Source organism: Aedes albopictus, chromosome 2 (genome assembly GCF_035046485.1).
Source record: "Aedes albopictus strain Foshan chromosome 2, AalbF5, whole genome shotgun sequence".
Classification (NCBI taxonomy): Eukaryota; Metazoa; Arthropoda; class Insecta; order Diptera; family Culicidae; genus Aedes; species Aedes albopictus.
In genome coordinates, this window is record NC_085137.1 from 170,413,773 (window position 1) to 170,433,037 (window position 19,265).

The 19,265-nt window shown below is 39.7% G+C and overlaps 1 protein-coding gene across 4 annotated transcripts in view; it reads left to right on the forward strand.

Moving 5' to 3' along the window:
• LOC109398703 (nocturnin) overlaps positions 1-19,265 on the forward strand; it is a 169,661-nt gene that overhangs the window by 100,129 nt on the left and 50,267 nt on the right. The window contains exon 2 of one of the 4 annotated variants that reach the window (XM_029859199.2): positions 17,833-18,254. The exons of 2 other annotated variants lie outside the window; for them this stretch is intronic. In XM_029859199.2, the coding sequence (XP_029715059.2) occupies positions 18,181-18,254 (74 nt within the window). In that variant the 5' untranslated portion in view covers positions 17,833-18,180. The remainder of the gene's footprint in view (positions 1-17,832; positions 18,255-19,265) is intronic. One more of the 4 variants, XM_029859201.2, reaches the window with a different exon arrangement.

Here is a 19,265-nt window from a genome sequence, read left to right on the forward strand (position 1 = left end):
GCATTACCAGATCTGCTGGTGATTGGCAAACTTCGGCTACCTGTGAGGCTGTATGTACCGAAGGTAATGAATTGCATCAATTGCAAGCAGCTGGGCCACACCGCCCAGTACTGCAGCAATAAACCTCGCTGTGCAACATGCGGGGAGAGACATGTAGACGGTGCGTGTAAATCGCCGCCCAAGTGTGTTTATTGTGGTAGCGACCGTCCACACGATCTCAATGTTTGCCCGAAGTACATACAGCGAAAACAACATCAAAAACGATCGTTGCAGCAGCGTTCAAGGCGAAGCTACGCCGAAATGCTGAGACAAGCTGCTCCGGTCGTTGAATCACGCAACATCTACTCGTCTTTGTCTCTCGATGATCAGGGCTCTGACTCTGAGGTCGGGGACGGGGTTCCCTTTGTTTTTAAGGGTGAAACGAGGAAACGGGTGAGGCTCCAGAGACCCACCAAAAAACCTCGGAATCTGCCTAGCAGTGACCCCCAACCCACCGTGACAAATTCTAAGAGTGTTAAGAAAGGCGCCAAACGTTCACCTCCTGGATTCAAAATCCAAGATGAACGAGACTTTCCTTCGCTCCCGGGAACATCAAAAATCCCAGATGTCCCAATTTTTGCGACTTCTCAGCCAGAGAGACAGCATTCGGAGAACCAGGAACAACCCCTTGGTGCTCCGATGTTCACGCTTTCTGGCATCGTAGACATCATCCTTAACTTCTTTAATGCTTCTGACTCAGTGAAGAGCATTGTCAAAGCACTTCTTCCTTGTGTGTCTCCTCTTTTGAAGCAGTTGGCTTCTAAAATGCCCCTCCTTGCAACATTCGTATCTTTCGATGGCTAATTTAATCACCGAGGTCGAAGATATGATTTCTGTGCTACACTGGAACTGTCGTAGTATCGTACCAAAATTAGACGCTTTCAAGTTTTTAGTTAACAATTTACAATGCGATGTTTTTGCGCTATCCGAAACATGGCTGACACCCGATGTAACCTTACCTTTTTCCGATTTCAACATTATCCGTCTTGATCGGTCCGACTCGTACGGAGGGGTGCTTTTAGGGATCAAAAAGCAGCACTCATTTTACAGAGTCGATTTTCAACCGATGACAGGCATCGAAGCCGTCGCATGTGAGGTGACTATCCGAGGTAAAACCCTCAGTGTTGCCTCCATATATCTTCCACCGAGAACTGCGATATCTCGCAGGGATCTCGCCCACATCTGCTCGGTTATGCCTGAGCCACGGCTGCTCATGGGGGATTTCAACTCCCATGGTACAGGCTGGGGGGAACCGTACGATGACAGCCGTTCAACTTTGATATATGACCTCTGCGACGACTTCAACATGACAATTTTGAACACCGGAGTAGTTACGCGAGTGGCACCTCCAGCTAAAGATGGCCGTCCTAGAGACAGCCGATTAGACCTCTCAATTTGTTCGAGCTCACTATCGCTGGAGTGTACATGGAAGGTTATCCAGGATCCCCATGGTAGTGATCACCTTCCGATCGTTGTTTCTATTTCCAATGGTTCACGTCAACCTCCATCTATCGACATTTCCTACGACCTCACGAAACACATTGACTGGGGAAAGTACGCGGAAGCAATTATCGACGGTGAGCAATCGGTAGAAATTCTTCCACCGCGGGAAGAGTATCAGTTTCTATCAGAACTGATCATCAGTAGCGCGTTGCAGGCACAACGTCGGCCAGTGCCAGGTCCTTCGGTTCGCAGGAAACCCCCCAATCCGTGGTGGGATAGCGAGTGTACAGAAATCTATCGCGAGAAATCCGCTGCGTTCAAAGAGTTTCGAAAACGCGGTTCGGTCGAAAACTTTAAGCGGTACACTTCCCTTGAAGGCAAGTTTAAGAACTTGGTCAAGGCAAAGAAAAGCGGTTACTGGCGTCGGTTCGTCGAGGGCTTATCGCGCGAGACGTCAATGAGAACTCTTTGGAACGTCGGGAGAAGAATGCGTAACGCGTCGTCGGTAAACGAGGATCGAGAAAGCTCTCCTCGGTGGATTCTCAAGTTCGCAAAAAAAGTTTGTCCAGATTCCGTACCCGTGGAGCGAATAATTCGTGATGTTTCCGAGGATAGGGATAACATGGATAGGCCGTTTTCGATGGTTGAATTCTCACTTGCTCTTCTTTCATGTAACAATTCCGCTCCAGGAATGGATCGAATCAAGTTCAACTTGCTTAAAAACCTCCCCGACGTCGCTAAGAGGCGCTTGTTGAACTTGTTCAATCAGTTCCTGGATAACAACATCATTCCGGATGATTGGAGGCAAGTGAGAGTGATAGCTATTCAAAAACCCGGGAAACCCGCGTCGGATCATAATTCGTACCGTCCAATCGCGATGTTGTCTTGTCTACGGAAGTTGTTGGAGAAGATGATTCTCTTTCGACTGGACAAATGGGTTGAATCGAATGGCATGTTGTCTGATACACAATTTGGTTTCCGCAGAGGCAAAGGAACGAACGACTGTCTTGCGTTACTTTCTTCAGAAATTTAGCTAGCCTTTGCTCAAAAACAGCAAATGGGCTCAGTGTTTTTGGATATTAAGGGAGCTTTTGATTCAGTTTGTGTCGATGTTCTCTCCGACAAACTACACGAAAGTGGCCTTTCACCAATTTTGAACAACTTTTTGTATAATTTGCTGTTTGAGAAGCAGATGAGTTTTGCTCATGGCGACTTGACAGTTTCACGAATTAGCTACATGGGTCTCCCCCAGGGTTCATGTCTTAGCCCCCTTCTTTACAATTTTTATGTTAGAGACATAGATGATTGTCTCATGGAAAATTGCACGTTAAGACAGCTTGCGGATGACTGTGTTGTTTCTATAACGGGATCAATAGCAGTCGATCTGCAAGGACCGCTACAGGATACTTTGGACAATTTGTCTACTTGGGCTCTCAAGCTGGGTATCGAATTCTCTCCGGAGAAAACTGAGATGGTTGTCTTTTCTAAAAAACACAAACCGGCAAAGTTTCCGCTCCATCTGATGGGTAAGACAATCACTCATAGCATGTCTTCTCAATATCTCGGCGTCTGGTTCGACTCCAAATGCACCTGGGGGAAGCACATTGTGTATCTGATACAGAAATGCCAAAAGCGAATCAACTTTATGCGAACTATTACCGGAACATGGTGGGGAGCACATCCGGAAGATCTGATCAGGCTGTACCAAACAACCATTCTGTCGGTTTTAGAATACGGTAGCTTCTGTTTTCAATCCGCGGCGAAAACACACTTGCTGAAGCTTCAACGGGTTCAGTACCGTTGTCTTCGGATCGCGTTAGGTTGCATGAACTCAACTCACACTATGAGTTTAGAGGTACTCGCTGGCGTACAGCCTCTGACAGACCGCTTTGCGGAGTTATCGTTCCGGTTCCTCATCCGATGCGAGGTTGTGAATCCATTGGTCATAGAAAATTTCGAAAAGCTGCTCGAACAGAACCCTCAAACTCGTTTTATGAGTGTGTACTACTGGTACATGACGCTGGAGGTAAGCCCATCTCCGGTTAACACCAATCGTGACAACTTCTCAAACTTCGACAGCTCCTCAGTGGATTTTGATCTCTCTATGAAGGAGGAGATCACCGGTATTCCGGAATCTTTTCGTTCCGTAGGTATTCCACAGATCTTTGCAAGTAAGTTCGGGCATGTTAGCGGGGACAGACAGTTCTTCACAGACGGTTCGAAAACCGATGATTCGAGTGGTTTCGGTGTCTACAACGAATTTCATAGCGCCACCTACATGCTTCAAAAGCCATGTTCGGTATACATTGCTGAGCTAGCGGCTATATACTACACCTTAGAGTACATTCGCACTCTTCCACCTGAGCACTACTTCATTTTTACCGACAGTCTTAGCTCTCTGGAGGCTGTTCGGTCAATGAAACCGATGAAGCACTCAGCGTACTTCCTGAATGGAATACGCCAAGTCTTGAGTGCTTTGTCCAAACGCTCATACATCATCACCATAGCTTGGGTCCCTTCACATTGCTCAATTCCGGGCAATGAGAAAGCGGACTCTCTGGCTAAGATGGGCGCTAGCGGAGGCGATATTTACGAGCGTCAAATCGCCTTCGACGAATTTTTTGCATTGGCCCGTCAGGAGACCTTGATCAGCTGGCAACACAAATGGAGAGATGGAGAGATGGGTAGATGGTTGCACTCCATCATTCCACAGGTGTCGAAGAAGCCATGGTTCAAAGGGTTGGATTTAGGCCGCGATTTCATTCGTGTAATGTGTCGGCTGATGTCCAACCACTATTTGTTGAATGCACATACCTTCCGTATTGGGCTCTCAGAAAGCAATCTCTGTGTCTGTGGCGTGGCTTACCAGGATATCGAACATGTCGTGTGGGGATGCGATGAGTATCGTGAGGTCAGATCTGAGCTGCATGAAATTCTCCGGGTCCGAGGAAAACAACAGAAACCCGTTAGAGAAGTGTTGGCAGGACTTGATTTGGAATACATGAACCTGATTTACCAGTTTTTGAAACGTGTTGATGTAAGAGTTTGATGTAGTACGTTCCTTGTTTTCGTTGTCTGCCTTTTGGTTTTGTTGTTCGACCCTGTCTGTCGTCGCCCCCCTTCCGTTTGTCCTCTTCTTGTCTTTACTATTACTTTAGAGCTTTTAGTAGAACTTGTTACTTCAGACTCTAGTTTAATTTAAAAAAAACACTTCACTAATACTTTACTTTTGCAAAAGAAAATAAAAAATGAATAACTCTTTTAAAGAAAAACTAGAAAGGACGAGCAAATTCCTTTTAATTCTACTACTGTGCTTATCTTCGGACAGATAGGCCTATTTCGTCTGTGACTTACAGACTTCTTCAGTGTCAAGTGCTCGACTGAAGAAAACCTCGCATTCGTTGTGGTATTTATACTAGGAGTGTATGTGTAGGTACGTGTGTGGGTAAAAGTGTAGGTATAAAAATGTAGGTGCAAAATTGTAGGTACACATTTGTAAAAAAGGGGGTGTATCTGCCTGTTAGAAAACAGGGTGTCAATAAGATACCTAAAGCTAGGAAAATTCCTACCGATTTGGTAGGTAGTCAATTGGTGTTTGTTGTGTTATTTTTTCTGCCGATTTGGTAGGTAGTCAATTTGTGTTTTGTGTATTGTGTAATGTTTTGTGTGTGTTAGGTAAAAATTTAAACAGCCACGTGTACCCATTGCCCTGATCCTTGTTAAGTAGTTTTTTATTGTTTTGTTTGTAAATTTCTAAACTTTCTGCAACATCAAGTTTCCATGGGTTTGTAATGTGTCGTAAGAGTTTAATATTTGAAGTATTCATAAAATGTCCTTCATTGAAAATATGTTCAGCAACTTTAGATTTAAAATGATGAATGAGTCCCTTGTCTGTGTCTTTGTGTGCTTTTGATACTTCCGTTATGTGTTCTTTGAATCGTGTGTTGAGTGTGCGTTTTGTTTGTCCTATGTATATTTTGTCACAGTGATTACATGTTACTTTGTAAACACCAGATTTTGTTAAGTTGTCCAACGGGTCTTTCGTAGATCCTAAGAGAGTTTGAAGTTGGTTAGCTTTGCTTGTGAAAACTAATTCAAAACCAAACTTTCTGAGAATAGGTCGGAGTTTTTTGGTGTCATTGTTGTAGTTCACAGTTATCCGTTTAAGTGTAGGTTCTGTCCGTGTCAGTGTAGTCAAAGAACGTCTGTATTGTTGTTGTGTCTTTTTGTTGATGATCTGTTGTATTGTTTGTTTTGTGTAACCGTTCAACTGTGCTGTTTCGAAAATGTAATTAAGTTCTTTCGTTTTTCCTGTTTCACTAAGTGGAAGTGTCTGCATTCGGTGTATCATGTGATTGAAGGATGCAATTTTGTGTTGATGTGAGTGATTTGATGAATTTGGAATAGTGCGTTGAGTGTGTGTCGGTTTTCTGTAAATTTCGAAGGAAAGTGTTGATTCTTGTTTTACGATGAGTATGTCCAAAAATGGTAGTTGGTTGTTCTGTTCAATTTCACAAGTGAATTCGATGTTTTTGTGTGCATTATTGATATTGTTCAAGATTTCAGGTAAAATATGTTTCTTAACAATGCTAAACACGTCGTCAACGTATCTCCACCAGACTTCAGGAAGCTGTTTGTTGTTTTCTAAGCGTTTTTCCAAATTTGCCATAAAAATTTCACTTAAAAATGGAGAAAGTGGATTGCCCATGGGGGCACCATTAAGTTGTTTGTAGGTTTCATTTCTGAACGAAAAATAATTTTCTTCCATACAAAGTTTGGTTAATTTGATGTATGTACGAACTTTCTTAATCCAATCTGAATTTGAATCTTCATACTGGTTCAGAAGCCAATCTTCTAGTAGGTTAATGGCCTCTTTAACTGGAATGCTTGGAAATAGTGATTTAACGTCGAATGAAACTAAAATTTCATCGTCGTTAACGGATAAATTCTGTACTAGTTCTGTGAATTGTTCGGAATTCTTGACAGATCTACTGTGAAATTTTTTAGGCATGTTTTGGAATTCTTGTACTAAATATTTGGCAATTTTGTGTGTAGGTGAACCAATGGCTGAAACAATCTCACGCATTTCATTTCCAGGTTTATGAACTTTGGGAAGTCCTTTTATTCTTGGCAATGAACGGTTAGATTCTTTCAGGCTTTTAATGACGCTTCCTAAAACTGGTGTAGACTCAACAAAACTCTCAAAGAGTCTACACCAGTTTTAGGAAGCGTCATTAAAAGCCTGAAAGAATCTAACCCTTCATTGCCAAGAATAAAAGGACTTCCCAAAGTTCATAAACCTGGAAATGAAATGCGTGAGATTGTTTCAGCCATTGGTTCACCTACACACAAAATTGCCAAATATTTAGTACAAGAATTCCAAAACATGCCTAAAAAATTTCACAGTAGATCTGTCAAGAATTCCGAACAATTCACAGAACTAGTACAGAATTTATCCGTTAACGACGATGAAATTTTAGTTTCATTCGACGTTAAATCACTATTTCCAAGCATTCCAGTTAAAGAGGCCATTAACCTACTAGAAGATTGGCTTCTGAACCAGTATGAAGATTCAAATTCAGATTGGATTAAGAAAGTTCGTACATACATCAAATTAACCAAACTTTGTATGGAAGAAAATTATTTTTCGTTCAGAAATGAAACCTACAAACAACTTAATGGTGCCCCCATGGGCAATCCACTTTCTCCATTTTTAAGTGAAATTTTTATGGCAAATTTGGAAAAACGCTTAGAAAACAACAAACAGCTTCCTGAAGTCTGGTGGAGATACGTTGACGACGTGTTTAGCATTGTTAAGAAACATATTTTACCTGAAATCTTGAACAATATCAATAATGCACACAAAAACATCGAATTCACTTGTGAAATTGAACAGAACAACCAACTACCATTTTTGGACATACTCATCGTAAAACAAGAATCAACACTTTCCTTCGAAATTTACAGAAAACCGACACACACTCAACGCACTATTCCAAATTCATCAAATCACTCACATCAACACAAAATTGCATCCTTCAATCACATGATACACCGAATGCAGACACTTCCACTTAGTGAAACAGGAAAAACGAAAGAACTTAATTACATTTTCGAAACAGCACAGTTGAACGGTTACACAAAACAAACAATACAACAGATCATCAACAAAAAGACACAACAACAATACAGACGTTCTTTGACTACACTGACACGGACAGAACCTACACTTAAACGGATAACTGTGAACTACAACAATGACACCAAAAAACTCCGACCTATTCTCAGAAAGTTTGGTTTTGAATTAGTTTTCACAAGCAAAGCTAACCAACTTCAAACTCTCTTAGGATCTACGAAAGACCCGTTGGACAACTTAACAAAATCTGGTGTTTACAAAGTAACATGTAATCACTGTGACAAAATATACATAGGACAAACAAAACGCACACTCAACACACGATTCAAAGAACACATAACGGAAGTATCAAAAGCACACAAAGACACAGACAAGGGACTCATTCATCATTTTAAATCTAAAGTTGCTGAACATATTTTCAATGAAGGACATTTTATGAATACTTCAAATATTAAACTCTTACGACACATTACAAACCCATGGAAACTTGATGTTGCAGAAAGTTTAGAAATTTACAAACAAAACAATAAAAAACTACTTAACAAGGATCAGGGCAATGGGTACACGTGGCTGTTTAAATTTTTACCTAACACACACAAAACATTACACAATACACAAAACACAAATTGACTACCTACCAAATCGGCAGAAAAAATAACACAACAAACACCAATTGACTACCTACCAAATCGGTAGGAATTTTCCTAGCTTTAGGTATCTTATTGACACCCTGTTTTCTAACAGGCAGATACACCCCCTTTTTTACAAATGTGTACCTACAATTTTGTACCTACATTTTTATACCTACACTTTTACCCACACACGTACCTACACATACACTCCTAGTATAAATACCACAACGAATGCGAGGTTTTCTTCAGTCGAGCACTTGACACTGAAGAAGTCTGTAAGTCACAGACGAAATAGGCCTATCTGTCCGAAGATAAGCACAGTAGTAGAATTAAAAGGAATTTGCTCGTCCTTTCTAGTTTTTCTTTAAAAGAGTTATTCATTTTTTATTTTCTTTTGCAAAAGTAAAGTATTAGTGAAGTGTTTTTTTAAAATTAAACTAGAGTCCTCTTCTTGTCGTTGTCTACCAATAAAGTCCTTTCTTTTTGGTTCCGTTACAGATATGGACAATTTGTCCCATCAATGTTTTTAGTATAAGTTAGCAAATAATTTAGTTTTAAACCCATAAACCCGTCCTTCCCAATTTTATTTTTATTTATTTTTTTTTCAATCCTTAACCTCGAAACAGCCGCGAGTACTTCGGCTTCCCAAACTAACATAGTCTTAAGGCAGTAATAAATTGTAAAATGTAAAATCAATGTAAAAACAAAAGATTTCGGCTCAGTTATGCCCATGTGGCGCCCGAGCCTTCCAAATAAACGAATAAGTAAAAAAAAAAAAATAAATCACTATAAAAATGAATACTTAACAAAAACTCGTTCCAATGTAACATCCTAGAGAGATACTGGCGACCTCCCAGAAGAATATTTCACAAAACTTTGAAATCATAAAGAAAATTCTACGAGAAAATATTGAAACAATTTTAGAGAGATCCCATTACAAATGTATGGTGGAATTTCGGACTTAATTTCCTATTAAACTTCTTGAAATTCTTTAGCGTGAAACAAAAGCAAAATTTTGGCCAATTTCCCCACAAACTTCTTCTAAGTTTCTCAAGGAATCTATGGATTTTATCAGGAGTTCGCCGAGGATTCATCCTTATTTCGTTGAGCAAGTCTCTCAACTGAAGAATTCGGACTGAAATTCTTTAAAACAATCTACTTTCAATTCATGCTGGATTTCCTTTAAAAAGATGTTTCAACAATTTTGGTATTCTCCGATTCGAAAGCTGTCTAATTAAAATCAAACTCATGTGTTCCAAAAATACTTCTTAATTTCCGGGAAACCCTTAATTTCTTCCAAGAACTCTATAAACATTCTTCAAAATGTTTTCAAAAGATTTAGACAGAAAAGAAAAAACAAACTTAGCAGGAACTTTTTGACAAGGCAATTTATAGAGTTTTGGAGATCCTTTAGAATTCAGTCAAACATTTTCTTCAGGATTTCCGTTAATTTTCTTAAGCAATTACACAAAAAAACATAAATGTAAATATGATTTGGAGGCAAAATTTTAAATTTCATAAATAGCTGAAGAAATAGTTGCAATGTTTCTCAAAGGAATCACGACATATAACATGCATTTTGTCAGTAGACAGTCATTTGAAATTCTTATGACAAAAATCTTGCACTACTTTTTTTTCTCGCTTCACACTTTTTCCGAGAAGCGAAATTTTGTGGGGGCCCCTGAAATGTGGGGGCCCGGGGCCCTGGCCACCCTGCCCCCCCCCCCCCCCCCCCCCAAATCCGGCACTGCCTGCCTATATGCTTGAGCCTCATTTTGCACCTAATTTAACCCTTATGTGGCCGACAGGGTACCCGGGTACCCAGCACCCATTTAAAATACACGGTGTAGAAAAAAGCAAAACGTTTGTCGGACACATAACGGTTAAAAACTATAACATTGTGGTTCTCAGCCGTTTCTCAACGAAAATTCGTGAAATTTTGACAGTTGATCACAAAAGCCTTCTAGATTATGGAACCTGGAACATGGTTCCGGATTTCGCCGTTGTTTCAGATTGATGGCCGGGGGTACTAGTGGTGCAACCTAATTCGCCTTCGAAAACTAGCTTGCGACATTTCAAACTTCATGATTTTACAAAACAAGAGTATTGGAACATGTTTCAAGAGCTTTTGAGTACACTGGCCACTTCTCTGGATGTTCTGTAAACCTGGTTGCCCTCAGGGAAGAGACCATTTCTTTTATTTTTTATTTTTTAACTAGTTCATTTATTTGGGGCTCAATCGCGTTTAACGCTTTGTGGAGGCGAAATTCAATTGTTGTATATTGTGTACAGCTATATATTCATATATGCCATAGTATGGGTCGGGTCGGAGCCAGTCACAATTGTTTTTAAGGATGGACTTGGAAAGGATTGGGGGTAAGGGTTTTCCAGGGGGAACGACACTAGTTTTGCCAAGCCAAAAAACCTAAAAAAAACCGAAAAAAGACCATAAAAGTTGCTAAAACCCCTAAAAGTTTTGCGGGTTTTACCGGGTTTTTTCGTCTTTTCCGACTTTTTTTTTTGGGGTTTTCAGCTTACCAAAACTAGTGTCGCTCCCCCTGGGGTTTTCTGAAGCTCATGATGACATGTTCGTTGTCTGTGTAGCGATTGGATACCAGATTGCAGTGGACCATTCTTCTGCCGGATGGACCAACACAAAAAAGACAAACCCGGAAAAAAAAATTATACAAGGGAGCGTCCATAAATGACGCAGCCTTTTTTGACCGATTTTTTACTCCCCCCTCATCACACGTAGCATATTTTCCCACATCTAATACATCACTCGTCACACAATCCTATACTCACCCCTTTCCTCTAAAAAGCTACGTCATTTATGGACGCTCCCCAAGCAGAACCGAAGAAAGTCGAAAATATATCCCATGTATGTGATATCACGGGTCCCCAGCACATCTCTCACAAGAACAAAGGGTTATCTACCTCGGGCCTCAAGGGTATCCAAAAGTAGTGCTCTGGAGGCGTCATTATCCGGGCATTGCCAAACTATGTGGTCGATGACATCATAACCGGAATCGCGTTTAGTACAAACATTGCTCAACGTGAGGTTAATCCTGTGTAAATGCGCATCTAGCGAGTAATGGTTGGACATAAGCCTCGACATCACGCGAATGAAATTTCGACTTACATCCAAACCATGCCACCACGCTCGCAAAGAAACATTAGGAATAATGGAGTGTAACCACTGTCCCAGCTGGCAATCTCGCCAATCATTTTGCCACCTTTGAATAGAACTCTGGCGAACAAAATGGAAAAATTCATCGTGTGAAATTCTTCTATCATAGATCTCACCTTCCTGTGCGCCCACCTTTGCGAGAGAGTCCGCCTTCTCATTGCCATAAATTTAGCAGTGTGAGGGGACCCATACAAAGGTAATCTTGTATGATGTTTCGACCAGTGCTCCCATCTGCTCCCTTATTATTGTAAGAAATTGAGATGGATGTTTTACAGGTTTCATCGACCGTAGTGCCTCAATCGAACTAAGACTAGTCCGAGAAGATGAAGAAATGGTCTGCGGGCATGTTGGAAATCATCCCCAAAGCGAAGTTGATTGCCGCCAGCTCAGCAACATAAACCGAACAAGGTTCTTGGAGTTTGCGGAATGCGGTGGAGTTTTCGTTGAAGACACCGAAGCCAGTGGATTCATTAACGCGAGACCCATCAGTGAAGAATCTCTTACTGGAATTGATATTTTGGTACTTTTCGTTAAAAATGCGGGGAATAGATATACACCGAAGTTGATCTGGAATACCATGAATTCCTTGTTTCATGGATAGATCATATTCAACAGAGGAACTGTCAATGGTGAAGTGTGCACGAGGAGGATTATAACCTGGGAGGCTTATGTCAGATGACATGTAGAAGAGATAAATTCTCATGAATTTCGACTGAGTGCTTAGTCTGAGCATTTCTTCGAAGTTTCCAATAACAAGTATTTTGCTCACTCTACACTTAATGAGTAACCTTAGCGAGAGCTCCCAGGAGCGGTTCTGGAGAGGCTACCCCCTGCCAGAACCTCTAGGCTCCCATTATGCGTTGAGTGCATACATCCGAGGGCAATACGCAAATTGATCCTTTGTTGACATTTTTACACCAAATACTTAATTTGGGTACCCCAAGTGCCTTTTGAATCAAATCAAACCCCATGGTATTTCGAAGTCAAAGACTGGTCGATTTCTATTCCCAAAATATTGAGTTTCAGTTGGATTTTTTTTTATTTGATGTGATGGGATGTGATTGTGATTTAAAGCCACCACCAGTGCAGGACTTGCCATGTCGTACGGTTCTTTCTAATAGCCAGATCAAGGTGTTGGATAGTCAGTACATTCGCAATATTGTTGTATGAAGGGCCAAAAGGGAGTTTGGACCCATATGTACTTTGACAAATGCGCAATCCACTTCATGGACAGAGAATCTCCTTCCAACAAAATGTTTCTATACCAGTATCCAACAGCTCACAGTACATATTAAGATTTCCGTCTGATGGTTTGTAACTAAAAGGGTTCGTCAAACTTCTCGCAGACTGTTGGAAGACATCATCTACTATGACCAAGATTCAAGCATTTTGACCATAGAGCGATCACCTCCGTGACTTGGGCCTGGTGACCACAACTCCCTCATCCAATCTGCAACTAGCTTAATACCCTCCCTGTCCCACCTGAATGAATAATTTTTGTGACAATATCAAATGTTGTAGCTCGTTTACTATCTTACCTTACCATCATGTCTACCTCTAGCCAGGGATCAATCGCTTCAACCCTGAGGGAAGTGGCCACTTGTTTATTTGTTCCTAAACCTAGCTTGCGAAATATCAAACTTCATGATTTTGCAACACAAGAACAAGGGCTCTGAGCTCTAGCTTGCGACATACCATACTCGATGATTTTTCATATGGGTCCATATAGCTGAAGCGATTCAGCGCGATCATGCAAAGGGGGACGAGTTTGATCCCCGTTCGGTCGGTTTCGTTTTCGTAAATTTTTTTACGCATGTACGGTGTTTGTTTACTTTGTGAGTCTTGTATTGATGTAAAGGAGTGTCCGTTGTGTATTACATTTCCTAGGGGCCAGTCCATAAACTACGCAGACTCCTAGGGGGGACGGGGGGGGTCTGGCCAAAGTCTACGCTTCATACAAATTTCGAAATTTTTGTATGAACAATAGTCTAACAAAAGAAGGGGGAGGGTCTGAGATGGCCAAAAATGAGTCTACGTAGTTTATGGACAGCGCCTAGATGTAAAATTGTTCACGTGTTCAGATTGTTTGAACAATAAACCAGATTTTTCGGAGCTGATGTCACGGTACTACATCACCTTTTTTCAATCAATTCCAATCACTTTTTTTCGGTTCCTTATTCCGTTCACAACATGCAAATCAAATGGGGTGAACGGAATTAGGAACCGGAAAAAAGAGATTAAATTTAGGTGATGTTACGGTATCAAAAAAATCATAAGATGCAGTTACTATCCACCATACCGTAACGTGAAAACAATGATTTGTTGTTGAAAATGCTTTGACATCCATGTTCACAACAGAAACATGTGCTCGATGAAAAAATTGAGATTTGAATTATAAAAAGAAATCCCCGAACTCTGGTGAGACTTGAACTCACGACTCCCCTTTCGCTAGACGGGCGCTTCTATTCCTTCAAGCTACGGAGTCACTCGACTATCTCCGTTGCCAGTAGGCGTAGAATTGAACTCGGTTCCACATTCGCACATGGTTAGCTTCTTTTCACAATTCAAACCTCCTTCAGTCCTTCGGATGGGATTTGATGATCATCCAACACATGTGTGTCAAAGCGGGAGAAGAAATTATTTTTAATTGTCATGAGCTTCGGGCACCGTCTCCCAATCACTTACACCAGTTTACATCATTTTTGAACTCGGTAAGCTGATGATCGTTTTTGGTGTAGAATCATGCCCTGGGTTCGAAAACGCGAAGGAAAAAAAAATTCAGTAGAGCGGAAATTTTTTCGACTTTCCATACAAGGTTGATGATTTGAAATCGATTTTTGTTCTATTTTTAAGCAAAGTCGCTCACTTCACACATCTCATTCCGTAACCAATGCTCCGATTGAGCTGATTTTTTTACTGTAACTCGCCTACATATGATATGTCAAATAAACATTGAGAAAGAATTTTTAATTTGTTTTTTTTTCTTATTGAAAAAAATACATTTCTTCATAATTTTTTGGAAAATTTGCTAAAATTTAAGGAGATCGTCCCCAAAACTCGCCAATATCTTGAATTTCATCAATCTGACGCAAAACCTGCATTCAGATGATCGAATGGTATTATATTTAGCTTTTAATTTATGGAAAAAAGATTTAAAATTTGTTGAACAAAACGCAAGATATATGAATTTTATTAAATTCCACATTTAAAAAAGTTGTAAAACTCGATATTGAACTAAAACTCAAAAAATGTTCTACTTTAAATTTTTTGAAGCATGGTTTCGAAATCACCGCTAAATTATGCTTCAAAAATTTTGGTCGTTGACAGAAGTTCACGACTTTCGTTTTATTTTGTAAACTAGTGTTATTGGTATGACAATTAGTGTGCCGTCGGACTCTCGACGGGTCGGTCCTCGGCTGACCTATTACGTTAAGGGTGACCGCAGCACCTTACAAATGTCAATTTCCATGTGGACATGGATAATGATTTGTTGCCTGCATTGCATACGTCCAGTATGTGAAAGGCATTGTAATAGAAGAGAAAACTATTTTGTTGTATACCACAGATGCTTGCAATAAACACATTTCAGGGCATAGAGCAGAAATATTCTTGTTTTTTTTGCCGGAAAGTTTAAAAGACAGTTTTAAGATTTTTTCACAGATTTTTTAGGAGAATTGAAGAAATTATTATCAGAAATATTTTTTTTTGAATTCCTATTGAAATTGCCCTCCTAAGAAATAATGAAAATATCTCTGTACTCATCACTGTATTTTTCTCAACAACTGCATTGATTGCTTGAGCAAAGTGTTAGTGATGATGAAATTCGGAACTATGCCATCCATCACCTGGAAGCGCTTATAGTCCGAAGCAATTTTGTCGAAGATTGTACCTTCGTAGTTGGCATGAATTTTGCGATATATTTAACCAAAGTCGTGATGGTGAAATCCGGAACTATGTAATCCATAACCAGGAAGTGATTGTAACCAAGACAGAATGTTACTATCTTGCCGAGGTTCCGTTCTTCCGTTCCGAGGTTCCGTTCTTCTAATATTCCATCACTACATCACATCCGCTCATCTTTCTGCTCTACCCACAAGACTATCACGGGAAATCCCAATTACCTAATATTTGGGTCGATTTTACTCAAAATTGAGTATATCGAATAAACTCGTTACCCAAAGTTAGGTTGTTTTCCCTCTCTGGCTCACCAATGATGCCAAAAACAAACAAAAATGCATCTACCCAAAGGGGGTCCGTGACCCCAATAAGCCAATTGAGGGTAAATGTCGGTTTACTCAAAATTGAGTTGAATGAGGGGGGTCTTAGATTGAATTTACCTACTCTTGAGTATATTTTTAGCTGGGGGTAAAGGCAATCTACCTAGCGTGAGTTTAATCGATTTACTCAAATTTTGGCTTATTCGGCCGAGCTATGGAATTGCGTCAAAAGAACTCAATTTTGGGTAGTTTGGCGGTTCCGTGTAGAGCTGCAGCAGTTTGAACCCAATCGGTACGGACGATCAACCAAAATCAACCTGAGATCTACACACTACTGGTAGATCAACAATGACCGTGGATTCGTTTACATACAGTAACTGGTGAGGCTCTTTTTCCCACTTCGGCATATTTGGGAACTGTTAACAGGCGCTGTAGCGATAGTTGTACCGAATAAACTGCCGCAGTCAGTGGACGCGATCTGCTTCGGAACTCTGACTCAGAGATCCGAAATGCTCAGCCGTCATTCAAAGCACCTCTGTGCTGCTGGCTGCATTATCACAAAATATTGATTTACACTCGCGGATTTTTCCAAGGCGTTCACCAAGCAAATCGTCGAGATTATAACATTCATTCTATTAGCCGCGGGCGCGGAAACTAAAAAAGATCGACGGCGATTTTGACTGTCAACAAATTGAACATCGCGATAGATTTAAAACAATATTTTGACATTTGGCAGATCTAATCTCATAAGAGATTAAGTCATATATTGATTATTTTAGTGTTGTAATGCTTGTTGCAAAACATAATAAATTTTTTTGACGTGCGCATGTTGAAGAAATGGTTTTGAGACTTATTGGGAAGTAAAAATAGAGGTTTCACAATAAATCTTGAACCGCACGTAAAACTTTACTACCACCACTGAGTAAACCCCATTTCCGAATATGATATCTGAATAGTTAGCAAAAGCCTTTGCTATTTGCATACATAACATACAAATATTTTTTTCTGGTTAAACAAAATAAATTATTTTAAAACACACTTGTTTTGTTTTTTTTTTAAATTTTCTTTTCTGTCAGTTACTAAGCTACGCATTGCTTCATTTCATTTGTTTGTTTAAAAGTAAGTTATATCACATAGAATTAGCGTAATCTCAACATACGCGTATGAAATGACGTATAAATGCATTCTGTAAGTTATCTCACATGAAAGCAGCCTAATCCCAACTAACAAAAAATATTGATTTATAAAAGAATTTTGCAAGTTTTTATTGTTGACCAATAGCTTGATTATGAACAACAATTATACAAGTGTTGGCTTGGATGTACTGCAGATGCCATATTAGTGCATTAGAAAGCATCTTATATAAATTGTAAGATGTTTTATAAGCCGCCATTTTTTGCGCAGTTTTGATGTTGTAAGTGTTCGATATTAAGTCAATATAATACGAACAATACTTCTGAATAAGTACTAAAAGTGAATTTTAAACTATTATGTAACAAGTTGTGTTACTTGGGGTTTGTACAAAATCCCGTAGCTATAAGCATTGTTAGGATATATTTAGTATACCATACATATGTACGTTAAGTTAATTGAAAATCATTCATTGAAGCACCCTTCCGTACACGATGAACAGAAGTTTGTAGAGTGTTTGAGTTGATTGTCTTTGGGCAAAAACAGACTACCATGTGTCCCCATCTATTTGATCTTCGAATCCTTGAACTTTCACCAAAACACCGTTGCCGGCTGCCTGTAGAAATCAATTAATAATTGCAAAAATTACTGATTTTCTTGTACGTTATTCTACTCCATACAAATTAGTAGGGGATGTTCTGTATGTCGCATAATCACAATAAATTTCATCAGAATGTACACAAGGATCTAATTTTTATTTCGATTCGTACAATTTTTTTTGTAAACAGTTAATAGGTATTTCCATTCTGTATTATAACCAGTAAGCAAGTGCATTCGCTCAAATGCACCAGACTATTTGCGGATCACGTCCATAAACCAGAAAGCTGCTAATTGCCGAAGAATGTGTGTATTTAAATAGAGTCATAAACATGTACCCTTCCAAAACAAAACTGACCGTGAAAATGTTTTCTCTTTCTCAATTCCCCAATCACCACCCACTCTCCCACGTAAATCCAAATCAAAACAAACAATCGCCCTATACAGCAGCTCCGTCTACAGTTGGACACCTGTTTGCTCCCCTCAAGCGAGCGGAGACGCAAACCTTCGCCACCCCACGCACGCACACAGTACAAGAGCCGAATAGCTCCCGCTCTTATCACAACCGGTCTCCACCGCGGGCCAACAGCGTTTGTATTAGCGCAAACACAGAGAGAGAAAGAGAGAGAGAGAAGTCGAACGAACCTGGTGGTGCTATTACCTACCTTCTACAACACATCACCCACGTTTCTTCAAAACATCGACCGTTATCGTTGTCGTCGTCGTCGCGGTTTACGGTAACCGGTGAGGAGTATAGTGTGCGAGAGAAAGAAAGTGCCCCAAACTCACACCGTCATGATGGACCTGTTTGTACGGACCACTTGCGTCTTCAGCACAAGGCGCTTCAAGACGCTGCTACTTATTCCAAGGTAATCGTCATATTGTACGTTAGGCGGGTTTAGAATTCGAGACATGTTATGTATGGAGAAAGGCTGCAACCTTTGGTGTTCACATTTTTAGTACTGTTTGAAAGGTTTGCAAAGTATTGGGGACTACGAAGCAAATTACCACAGTTGATCATGTGCGTGAAGCACCGATTTTTTAACATGGGGAAGCATAGGAAGTCAATTTTAAAAAGCTTCTAAAAAAGCAAAACATTATTTAATTAAAAATTGATTGATGTACGGGTTAAGAAACTTCATTTTTTACAAAATCAGTACCTAATCTGGGAAAAACTTTGAAATCAAAATTTCATGCTAAAAAGTTTGCTTATTGAATTTCTAATCTCGTACACCAACCCGTTTTAAAATTGACTTTCTAAACTTTTTCCAGGTGGCAGCAGCGTGCCTTCGAACTCTCGAATAGGAAAATACAGTAAATGGACTAAATGCATTCCATCCACATCACTTCACTTATAAATCAATTTTCTTCATCAAAAACTTATAACTCGAAAACGGTTTGTTTGATTGAAATGATGTCTTCGAAGATGTTTGAGGATATTTGAAGGACTTTTAGATAATACACTGACAGTATTATTCTTCGCTGATCTATGTTATATGTCATATATGTAATTTAAATTCCATAAACCTTACCCTCCGATTTTTTTTATTACTTTTATGTAGAAAGCTGACTTATAGCCTTATAGTACAAGTTCCAAAGAACAACTATACTTTTTTTACAGAAAATCCGAAAAATAAAAAAAAAGGTTCAATTATTTCTCAGATATGTGAATTTTCTGACCGTCTCGAATAACATTTTACAAGGTCCAATTTTTTTACTTATTTTTTTGAATTCAAAACGCTGTAACTCAAGTATGGTTAGATGTAGGAAAAAAAACATGAAATTGATTGATTGATTTGTCTTTATTAGAGAGATTTTCAGCCCTTGGCTGGTTCGTCTCTCTAAAAACATGAAAAGTTTTTTCATTGGAACTTGTACGT